The sequence below is a fragment of the Capsicum annuum genome, chromosome 8 (genome assembly GCF_002878395.1).
Source record: "Capsicum annuum cultivar UCD-10X-F1 chromosome 8, UCD10Xv1.1, whole genome shotgun sequence".
Taxonomy (NCBI): domain Eukaryota; kingdom Viridiplantae; phylum Streptophyta; class Magnoliopsida; order Solanales; family Solanaceae; genus Capsicum; species Capsicum annuum.
In genome coordinates this window covers 145,805,113-145,817,218 of record NC_061118.1, presented here as the reverse complement: position 1 = coordinate 145,817,218, position 12,106 = coordinate 145,805,113, and the positions used below count along the sequence as shown (strand labels likewise).

At 34.0% G+C, this 12,106-nt stretch overlaps 1 protein-coding gene across 1 annotated transcript; it reads left to right on the top strand.

Annotated features, from left to right (window-relative positions):
- The first annotated feature begins 7,610 nt into the window (after window positions 1–7,610).
- Window positions 7,611–11,863, top strand: LOC107839219 (ferric reduction oxidase 2). The gene is made up of 8 exons (XM_016682623.2): window positions 7,611–7,957; window positions 8,295–8,400; window positions 8,489–8,680; window positions 8,965–9,199; window positions 9,834–10,161; window positions 10,332–10,575; window positions 10,742–11,451; window positions 11,546–11,863. Exons 1-8 carry the CDS (start codon window positions 7,747–7,749, stop codon window positions 11,683–11,685), a joined length of 2,166 nt encoding a protein of 721 aa, XP_016538109.2. The 5' UTR covers window positions 7,611–7,746; the 3' UTR covers window positions 11,686–11,863.
- Window positions 11,864–12,106: the final 243 nt, after the last annotated feature.

Genomic DNA, 12,106 nt, shown 5'->3' with positions numbered 1-12,106 from the left:
TACAGGCCAAGCATCTGTTATCAAAGTTTGTGATGCACAACTCCATTACCATCTAATAATGTTGCACTCTGAACCAAAAAGGCTTTATAGTAGTCTCATAATATACCTTATAGATGTTAGCTCTAGCTCAGAAGAATGATAGGTGATTTTCTTTTGTTGATTTATCAGTAATTTGTAATTAATAGCCCCAAGAGGTGTAGGATACAAAATTGATACCTTGACCCATCTAGACTTCCACCCCTTATCCTGCAATGATGTTCTTCCAGTGGAAGCGCCAAGTGATTGCTATTGAGCACCCAGCTATATGTATCAATGAGGTTTGTTCATTAATCAGATCCTTGCAGTTCTTAAGTTGTTGCTCATATCTTTGGTGCTAGAGGCAACCCTTCTGATACACAATTATTCTAGGACTTATATCCAGACTCAGAAGAGTATTTACTTTTTTTTTTTTTTAAAAATAAAATAGAAGAGCATTTGCATTCTTCGTATTCCTATTTGCCTCCGCAGTTTCTGTTCCTTCCACCCTTTGTCACAAAATTGTGCTCTTCCTTCCCTACATTGTTTCCTCCACTGCATACTTTTCCCTGTTTTTGCATATGCTTAGAATTGCTTTTTTCCTATGCGGTTTATGCATTGTGATTTAAGGCTTTTGTCTGATAGACCTTCCACTCAAAAAGGATCCATTAGAGCATGTAAGATTCAGGATTCTGATTTTCATGTCAAAACTAACTTCATCCATTAGGGATGTTCTCTTTTGGGACATGCTCTCTTTAGTTATTTCTTCTTCTTTCTCTCCGCTGTGCTTGTCACTTCCTTTCCATTAATGACTACAGGTCGATGGTTACCTTTCGGCTACAACATGCTGATATGCTTCTCATTAAGTGCCTTAGTCTGAAGCCAAAGTGTTCATTGGGGATCTTGATATTCACAATTACATGTTCTAGTCTGAAGCCAAAGTGTTCATATTGGGATCTTGATATTCACAATTACATGTTTGTGCAAAATGAACCCTTCAATGTTGTTGAGGGGCAAAGAAAGATGAGAAGTCAATGTTTCACTTTGAGCCAATCAATGAGTTTGGTCCGGAGTTCTTTTTGCTTTAAGTTCATTCATATTCTATTCTTGCTGCTCTTACCAGTTTGATTTTTTATTACCCCTGAAAGCGAGCTAAAGGAGCCAAGCATATACTCCTTTTTGGCTTTAACATGCTTTCTGAACTTGTTCCACATTGTTTAACTATCATGACTGTTGCTGGCTTGCTGTTCACTTGATCGAGGTATCATCAAATACATATTTGCTGATCATATCCATCATCTTAAAATTTTAAATTTAATTGTTACCTTTGTCGGAAAAAACAAAAATTCTTAATTTTAAGAGTGAGCTTTATGTTTGCTTTGTTGTTTTAACTGTTAGAAAACACTTACATTCCATTTTTGGAGTTGTTTTTCTTCAAAAACAATTTTATAATACGCTTCATGAAAAGGTAAATGGAATTTTTGGGGTTGCGATTCGAAAATTGACAAATGCGGCTTACAAGTTGCATGTATAATCATTACCTAAATGTCTAAATGTGCAAATCGATCTTTACAATCAACAATTCAACTAAGCTTTATATTGCGAACTAGTTCATGATATGGCGTCTCAGTATTCTGCTCTCCAGAGATTGTTAAACATATCCAAATAGGTTCCTGGGACTATACACCATTTATTGGGCCGGGCGGAATATTTGAGGTTTGATCCCCTTTCTTTCAAATGCTGGTAATAAGTTTGTCTTGTAAGGAAAATTAGCGGTTCTTTAAATCTCTTACTTATCCTTATACTAACTTATCTATAAGACTATAACAACAATGGTTAGACCTTAGTTCTATAAGACTATAACAACAATGGTTAGACCTTAGTTCCAACTAATTGGTATTTGGTATTGCCTATGTGGGTCATTTTCTTCCTTGGCCAATATCAGAATATGGAAGAATTCGGTAAAAGTTTTGGGGTCTACATCTAGGATTTCCTCCAAAATGAAACATTAGACAAAAGCTAAGCCATATACAATATATTGTGCAGTTTGATATTACTGCTACTTTATTTTTAACAATTTTTATAGCTAGTTGGGTAGGCTTCAGAAGGTATTTTGGTGTAGATATAGACGGTAATAGTGCTTTAGATGAACTCTTAAAGTTGTTCATCTGCAAAGCACTGGTTGTTCAGATGTTCATGCTCACACTAGGCTCATTCAATTACGAAAAGACATTTCTTTTTTGAATTTTGACAATGAACAAAAAGATATTTCTGGAAATGTCTCTTGGAAGGTGTTCTTGTTACCAGAACTTGATATCTTGCTTAAGTGAAGAGAACATTAATTCATTTTGAGTCCTATGATATCTTGAACTTTAGTATAGATGAATCGTCCAAGAACTTGCCTTGTCTCATACCAAAAGTCATCCCTCCTTTCCACATCAGTGATTGACATATTCCCTATACTAACCTTCACTTTTCTCTACTTTCTCCTTTCCTCCGATATAGAAGAAGCATGGTGCGACTGGATTTTTTCCAAAAAAACTGTCATGTTTCTCTATTGTTTACACAAGTTCTGCATCATAGTAAATTTGAGATGGTTGAAAGCTCAAGAAAAGTACTCAGGTGCTTGCTGCAAAAGCTTTCCCCCCCCCCCCCCCAATGTAAATTTGTTTCCCGGATAGAGCTTGGGGCAGGAACTAGGATTATTTGTTTTCCTGGGAGAGATTTTCTGATTTATTGGTGTAACAAATTTCCCTCGAAAGCCAATTACTAGTAGAGGTATACATATGATGTTGCTAGCTACTAACCAGAATGCTTTTGCTTTCAGAGGTGGTCGACAGAATCAGTGGTCAAGTTTACTTGAGTATAAAACATCATGGAAACCTTCAGGTATAGGAACTCATTGCATTACGTGAAAATATGGGCAGGATAGGGTATCTGTTGCTGCAAGCTGAATTGCAAATCTGGATCTGGTCCAGATTAAATTCGGCAGCTGGATTTGCTAAACAAAACTACTCTAAAAGTTACTGGAAGCTATCTGGAGTCTAAAGTGTAACGGAAAGTAGAGTTTCTTGTTTGTTAGTTTATCCTTATGGGTTTTGGTTGGGTGTGTGGTGGAGGGTTCAGGGGGGATGCTAGCATGTCAGATAACATCAGGATGTTAACATTTTTGGTGCTTTATGCGTGAAGTACTGAGGACAGTATATGGCCATTTATAATTAAGTTCCAAGGTTGCAAGGCGATATGAGACTAGTACTAAATACTTTTTGAAGCCATGGACAAGGTGAGCTGTAGAGCCTTTGGATATAAGGAGAATCTGTTAGGTATAGTTCGGAGTACTTCTCTAGTTCTTTTGAAAAGGAAAATAGATCGAAAATTTTAGTATTTAGGTAGGACCATTTGGCGCAAAGGCGACAAAATAAGAGTGCTATGCGCTGGTAAGCCAACCATTTTCAGTTTATGCATCAGCGTTATCTCCTTTTCTGGTTCGTCATTTATAGCTCTACACAAAACTTACCTACTTGTTTGGAGGAACTTTTTTATTTTATTTTTTGGCTAGCTGTTTAGGATGAATCTTTTGAACCCATCCATTGCCAGTACACTTCTTGTTTCATGGGGTTTTCCCCTTTTGTTATAAAAAAAAAAAAAAAAAAAAGGCAGCCCGTTGCACTAAACTCTCGCTATGCGCAGGGTCCGGGGAAGGGCCCTACCACAGGGGTGTATTGTACACAGAGAACCTTGCATTTCCGCCAGAAGTTGTTTCCAAGGCTTGAACCCGTGACCTCCTGATCACATGACAACAATTTTACCAGTTTCTCCAAGGCTCCCCTTCAGGATTTTCCCCATTTGTGTTCAGCAAAATATATGGACCTGCAAAACGAAAGGGGTCTTCTTTCGACCAATTGGGGGAACTTGTTGACAAGCTCAGCCAAGTACTACATGAGATATTTGTTTTTAACCAATGGTAGGAATATCTAAGATGGTTGATCTTTGGGTAAGTTTTCCGACTTTATAGCAGCAAGTGGTTCTGCTTATTAAATTCACAAGTAGTTTTCTGTCCGTCTCTTCTATACTTTACTGATTCTATTGTGTGAAATTCCTTGATTCAATCAATGTTGTGATGCACCATTTTTGTTCCACTAGAGCTGGTTGGGTTGGAGTTGGGCGGTGTAGTGGTCTATGATGACATCAAGAACTGTTGCTGATCTTGATCTAAGCTATTTGCAGTTACTGCAAAACCTCTAATAGATCCACACGTTTCAGTGAACGTCTTGTCAACAGAAGCATATTCCAAAGAAGGCAGTCGTTTTTGTGGTTGTCAATTTATGTCTGAATTCAGTGTCACTTCAGCTGTCGTAACAAGGGGAATGGCGTATAGGTCTGAACTCTTTAGTACAAGCAGCCTTTTTTTTGCCATTTGTTTGGTGTAGACTTTTAGTTCCATAGTGCTGTTTATCTAGTTCCAAATCAGCCCCATTTTCTTCCTCTAGGTCCATCATCATCGCCCTTCAAAGTGCTCAATAAGGTGGATAATATTAGCCAAAAACTGTGACATTAGGAATCTTCTTTAGTCACTTCATGAACTTTAGACAAATCATGGTTTGGCTTCTTAGTGTATTCTCAAGACCTCTCTCCTTTCTGTCTTCTTTCAAGTTGGAATCTTGGGAGTCATACTTGCCTGATAACAGTAGTATCATACTGGCTCGTACGTACCTCGACTGTTCTATCATTATCTGGTAGCAGATACTCAAAGCAGTAGTAGTTCGTCTAGTAGTAAAAAGCTTAGTATCTGATTGATTATCTCTCATGGAAATACTGCAAATATCTTTTTGTTGGCGGCTTAATGCATTCCAATTTCCAAGTAGCAACAGATCCAAGATTCTTACCTTATCCTTGGATGTTACTTTATTCGACTACATTACATATGATCAAAGTACTAAGCTGATACTCGAGAAGAGTATTGAATTTAATACAAGGACATAAGCATGACAAAATGAAAGCAAATAAAGTGATTAATAATTGAAATTATATTCCCAGTTGAATCATCAAGTTAACTAAATTAATGAGCACGTGTAGACACACATCAACCACGCTAATCTACTTTGCAAGTCAAAATTCTACTCATTTGTGCTCCGGTTTGATTTGCATGCATCTCGATTAGTCGACTGCTCCTGAATTTTAATTTTTTACTCTCGCCTTTTGCCCGATAAGAAAAAGATTGTGATTCGACTCAACAACGTACTTCTTTTATTCCATTAATCAATTTTTATTGCACTCTATCAATATTTAGATAGATGAGATGAACTTTTTAATGGAATTTAAATACGTATATTTTATAATTTTAAACCTAAGATGTTAGACCGTTAAATCATATCCTTGGGTGCAAAACACCTAATAAACTATTATTCTTTACTTTTTCCCTTTTCGTTTTGTAATCTTATGCTTTTGAAAAGTGACAAAAGGAAAAACAACTTAAATCGCAACCTTTTCCTTTTGTTCTGTTATAGGAACTGTAATATAATGTCACTACAATTTACCAGCAAAATCTCTTGCTTTCTGTGAATTTTGGACGTTATTCATTTAGATTAAAAGTTTTATAAACTACAAAAAAATAAATATTGTTAATAGTTTTTATAATTTATTTGGAATGTTGTATATTGTGTTAACTGAACAAATTCTTTTAGAGAATATAAAAATTGCTTATTTTGTCCATTACTGACAAAGTGCTCATGATATCTTACTTCATTTTGCTTACCTAACTTTAATGTAAAGAAATTTATGGACAACATCTTGACAAACACTGCTTTTAAAAATTAGAAATCTACGTGTTTTTCAGGTGTTCATTCATAACCAATTTATAAAAATGGAAGAAACACAGGAGCACTTTATGATGCTCATGAAAAGTTCTGTTTTGAGAATGTAAACTTTTTGAAACATACTGTTATATGATATCCTAAAATATTATGACCAAGAGTTTCTCAATAAAATTAGTTATTTAAATTCAAAATTTAATAAGAGGCCTTTATTGTTTTTGATATAGTATTTTTAAAAGATGATAACCTTTAAGTCACTTGGATGTTGTTGTTAAAACTTTATTTATTAATACGAAATTCAGTTGTGTAATTTAAAGTTTTAAAAATATTTCTAGCAAAACAATTAGATAGTTTTTTCTTTCTTTATTTCTTTTTAAGTAATCCTTTAAAATGTATTTCACAATTTTCATCATTATTTCAAGTGAAGTTGAAATCATAAAATTTACGGTTAAAATTTTTAATGCTTCAAAATTTAAGGGCCTAAACAAATACTTTACTGACCTTACCTTGAGCTACTCTTGTTTATGACGTTTCGCTTCTTGATAATCAAGCTAGATGATTTTTACTACATTTTTTCACAATATAAATATGAGAAGTGAACTGTGACTTATAATGCTTGTGTAGTTTTGAAATATGAAATTAATCTAATTAAATTTTAGCTTTAAAAATTAGTCAAATTTAATTTTTAAAAAGCAAAATTTGATGAATAATTTGAGATGAATGGAGTAGTATTGTTACAGAACGGTCCACTCAACTTTTGCTCATTTTCATAAAAAAATCGGTTTTAGTCATTTTCCGTGTTTTTTTTTCTTTAAAGAAGAGCTCAACCATTATCTTCTTAGACGATATACATACATTTAACGTTTTGCCCGGGGGCGGATGTAGAGTAGAAGGTGTGGGTTTCCGGGAATCCACACTTACTATTGTAAGGCTTAAAATTACATAAAAAAAATCGCCAAAAGTTATAAATATTAGTAGATGGGAACTTATATGAATAATACTCTATTATATAACCAAACATATTCTTTTATTTCTTATATGGATCATGGAATACAAATATTTTCAGTTTCAATATTACCATATATGAAATAATATTACGTAACAAGTAATATTTTTAATCCGTATTAACTAAGTCACAGATTCTTGATAGAGTTAACTAAGAAAAAAATTAAAAAGTTAATAATCAATACTAGCCGATCAAGATACAAATTTGAAAAAAAAAATATATTATGACCAAATCTATTTCAAAGCAAAAAATAATTAAACTTTTCAAAAGTCATCTACCAGAGGACAATGATTAATGATTAAGATAACTTTAAATATATTGAATTTGAATTCAAATTGAAAAATAAAAGCATGCGAGTTAAGATTAAAAAAATCACCTATAATAAGAATAAATATGCCTTATATATTATAGATATTTTGTATAATTAGTTTTATTTGATATTAACCGTGCATTAATTACCTTAAAGAGTGCGGCAAGAAGCAACATTGCATACGGTAACTTGCCATTTTCACTGTTTTGGCCAATAAAAGAGTGTGGAAGGAAGCAACATTGCATGAGCCATGCAATTGTATGAATGGGGCTATCCACGTGCCATTCTGTTTGACATCTATATTTATCTTCAACATGGAATTAATTTTATACGTCATCATAAAAATGTTGAAAAAATTTCAAAAAATATAAATTGCCTAGCCTTAAACGCAATATACAAAATTATGTAGGGACATGAATCATGCTATTTTTTTTTTTCTTATATAAGGATGAGTTCACAATTATTGTACATAAAAGAAAAAAGAAAACATTTTAAGAATTCTTCTCCTCATACTATATAAATACTTCATTCCTTTCAACATTCTCCATATCCTAGAGTACTTTAAAACTTTTTTTTAATCACCAAGGAAAGGCAAAGGAATAATGGCTCAAACATCATCATTATCTTCTCCTTCTATTAAAGCTTCATCAAGTGTTACCAATGGTTTTAAAGCAGTTGTTATGACTCTAATATTAGTTGTTACTATTGGGTATTTTCTACTTTTGATAGTAACACCAACCAATAGGTATAGACAGATATGGACACCAAAGATTAGAGCTCATACAGCCACCTCCACTTATTTTGGAGCTCAAGGTATATATCCTACTTCTCTTTTGTTTCTATACATAATAGTAATATCTATTGTTTTTTTTTTTTCTGGCATATTTAAGATTTTCACGAAAGAATTCATCATCTGCATATATATAAAGTAATTTCACGATAAAAAAGTTTGGATGAACTTCTTTCCGCCCCTCTCTTCATAGTTCCACCCTTGATAATTATAGCATTTATTTAGTCTATCTTGAGGGAATATACAATATCATAGTTGATATGAGAATAATTACTTATGATTATTAGCATTGAATAAAATTAAATTCTTTAATTCTGTTGGATAAAGATGGAAATTATGACTTTGTTATTTTTTTAACAGGAAGGACACTGTTGTTGAACACATTTCCTCTCATATTTATTGCTGTCTTGGGATGTGTATACCTCCATTTATGGAAGAAATCCAATATTAATAAACACATCAACAGGTCCGTAGCCCCCCCCCCCCCCCCCCCAACCCAATAAATAAATAAATAAATCATCAACTTATTTGATTTTTTTTCTTTTGATTAACAGAGCTGAGAAGAAACAAAAGTTGGCTATATGGAGGAGGCCAATAATAATGAAGGGGCTAGGAATTGTATCAAGAATAGAGCTTGGATTTTTTGTGATGTTCATAGCACTTTTAGTTTGGACTTTTGCTTCTTATTTGCATATTATCTTTCCAACTATCACACCAAAATCCGTTGCCAAAAGTGGAGAAAAAATGTAAGTTAGTTATCCTCTAACTAAATTCGAATTTGATAAAAACACATTCTATAACTAGTTTAATTATTTTTCATAAATTGGTACCAATCTACTATAAACACTCCTAGTTAATCGTTCCACATGAAATGAATTTGGCAGAACTAAGTATTTCGACGTAATATCTAAACTTTATATATGCATGTGCCGAAAATGACAAATAGTTTGAGACAGAAATATCGAAAGTAGTATTATATATAAATTTTGGATTGACCGCGGACTTTAAATTTAATTTTTGTTAATGACAGATGGGAAGCCAAGTTGGAAGATTCAGCGCTGAGGTTGGGACTTGTTGGAAATATAGGCCTAACGTTCCTTTTTGTTCCAGTCACAAGAGGCTCTTCAGTGTTGCAAGTCTTTGGTTTGACCTCTGAAGCTAGTGTTAAATACCATATATGGCTTGGCCATATTGTAATGACTCTTTTCTCTGCTCATGGCATTTGTTACATTGTCTATTGGGCTGCCACTCATCAATTATCTGAGGTAATACTTTAGTTACAATCCTTTTAGTATTATAGGACAGGAAGGAAAATCTTGACATAACTGGTAAAGTTATTGTCACGAGTACATAGGTCAAGGGTAGTATTAATACTTCAGTTACATACCTTATAATGATAAAAAATGAGCATCAAGAGGGAAAACAGAAAGTGTTTTTTTTTTTGCTTTATATACTTCAAGTATTTCTTAGCAAGAAATGCACAATAAAAAAATAATGTAATAAAAAATGGAAAGAGCAAGTTTCTTGGATTTCCATGTAGTTAACTCTTCAAGTGTTCTAGTGGTCCAAACATTTTCTATCAAAATAGTCCCTCAATCAAAAAGATTGACCTTTTATTCTTTTTGCTAGATCTTTTTAAAATATCAGCTTGTCCTTGCTTAAAAAGAAAAAGACAACTCAAAAGGGCAAGAAAAATTTGATATGCAGAGGGAAACAAGATACATATAGAACAAGTTTAAGGTTTAATTAACTAATATTATGCAACACAACTCACTAAACACAATAGATAATTGGCAAAAGAATGTTCACAAATAACAGTACTAAGTTAAATTACGTCTAATTCTTGGTGAATTTGTAAATTAGTAGTGTGATTAATGAGTCTTGATTGAAATGAAACAGATGCTGAAATGGGCAAAAACTGATATCTCAAATTTGGCTGGGGAGTTGTCATTGCTTTCTGGATTGGTGTTGTGGGTAGCAACATTTCCTCGAATTAGGAGAAAGATGTTTGAGCTCTTCTTCTACACTCATCATTTCTACATCCTCTTCGTCGTCTTCTTCGTCTTCCATGTTGGCATCTCTTATGCTGGCATTATGCTTCCCGGTTTCTACCTCTTCATGGTTGATAGATACTTGAGATTCTTACAGTCGCGATCAAATGTCCGTTTAGTCTCTGCTCGGGTTCTACCATGTGAAACTCTTGAGCTGAACTTCTCCAAGAGTAAAGGTAAGTTGAAGAAATTTCATATATTTACACTTAAGAACACCACAAGAGAAAAAAAGATTTGCGACGACTCTTCATGTCCGTCACAAATTTTGTCCACATTGATGAATTCTTTGACATTAACGATCGAGTTCGTCACAATTTTGATCAATTTCTTTTTGAAAAATGCACAGGTTTGAGTTACACACCAACAAGCATCATGTTTGTGAATGTACCTAGCATTTCAAAACTACAGTGGCATCCTTTTACAATCACTTCAAGCAGTAATTTGGAGCCAGAGAAGCTGAGTGTTGTCATCAAGGGTGAAGGAAGTTGGTCCAAGAAACTATACCAGATGATCTCTTCCCCTAATTCTGTCGATCGTCTTGGTGTCTCTGTTGAAGGACCTTATGGACCTGCTTCCACACATTTCCTAAGGTATGTACACAAACCATACTATATGGTAAATAAATTGATCATATGTATGTATACCTATTTCAAGTCGAATTTAATTCACAGAACCCGTCCTAGATCTGCCTCAGTGGCATACTACTGTATATGTTACCATGATAAAACTAAAGTTCTCTTTTTTTCATTGTTGTAGGCATGATTTACTGGTTATGGTGAGTGGAGGAAGTGGAATTACACCTTTCATTTCCATAATTAGGGAGCTAATCCACACAAGTGAGTCACAAAAATGCAATACACCAGAAATACTACTCATAAGTGTGTTCAAGAGCTCACAAGACCTCACCATGTTGGACCTTCTACTTCCTATATCTGGTGCCCCATCAGAAACTTGTAAATTAGGCCTACAAATTGAGGCTTTTGTAACAAGAGAAAAGCAATCCACACCAGCAGAAGATAAGAAGAACTTGAGGACCATATGGTTCAAGCCCAACCCGTCAGATGAGCCCATCACACCAGTTCTTGGCCAAAACAATTGGCTCTGGCTTGGTGCTATCATATCATCTTCCTTCATCATTTTCTTGATTTCTTTGGGGGTCTTGAATAGATACTACATATATCCAGTTGACAAAAATACTAATAAGATATTCTCTTATCCAACAAAGGCTGTGCTGAATATGCTAATCATTTGCATATCCATAGTCATAACAAGTAGTGCAGCATTTGTTTGGAACAAGAGACATAGTGGCACTGATGCAAAACAGATTCAGAATATGGAAGGTGCAACTCCTATGACTTCACCTAATTCTTGGTTCTATAATGCTGATAGGGAGATGGAGAGTTTGCCTCAACAGTCACTCTTTCAATCAACTAATCTCCATTTTGGTGAAAGACCTGACCTCAAAAGTAAGTTCATCACAGAAAATATTACTTCATCCATCCATTTTTACTTTCCAGTAAAAACTCCGCATTAATAAGTTGTAAAATTAATGTGATGCAGGGATATTTTTTGAGAGGAAAGAATCAAGTGTTGGAGTTCTAGTGTGTGGGCCAAAAAAGATGAGACATGAAGTTGCAAACATATGTTCATCTGGTTTAGCATCCAACCTTCACTTTGAGTCCATCAGCTTCAGTTGGTGATTTCAAGAGACTCATGCATTATGCATAGAATGACAAATAAGACAGTAATGTTTTGTTTGTTTGTTTGTTTGTTTGTGTGGTTTTGCTTGTGTTGATTGAGTTTTTCAAGTGCTCCTGCAGTAACATGCTTCTTTTGTACTGTGAAATGTTAAAAAAAAATAGTTTATTCTGTTTTTAATCTTTCTTACTGTCATTACCTCTCTGTCTATCGGAAACAATTTTCTACCTTTCAAGGTAGTGGTAGAGAACAGTGTTGTAAATTTGGCTTGCTTTATATTAACTAGGAGTCACCATCTATTTATTTATATTACTACATACACTAGTTTGGGAAACTTCACATTAGTACAACTCATATTTATAATAATGCTGGAAACAAAAATTACTTTTGAAGGTATTGAAAATGTTGTAGGTTTGATGAATT

What these genes read in the sequence shown, in the direction of transcription:
- LOC107839219 (XM_016682623.2), top strand. Translation starts at nt 7,747, where the DNA reads ATGGCTCAAACATCATCATTATCTTCTCCTTCTATTAAAGCTTCATCA. An exon ending in ATTAATAAACACATCAACAG is followed by an intron (nt 8,401 to 8,488) that starts GTCCGTAGCCCC and finishes TTTGATTAACAG; the next exon opens with AGCTGAGAAGAAACAAAAGT. An exon ending in CCACTCATCAATTATCTGAG is followed by an intron (nt 9,200 to 9,833) that starts GTAATACTTTAG and finishes GAAATGAAACAG; the next exon opens with ATGCTGAAATGGGCAAAAAC.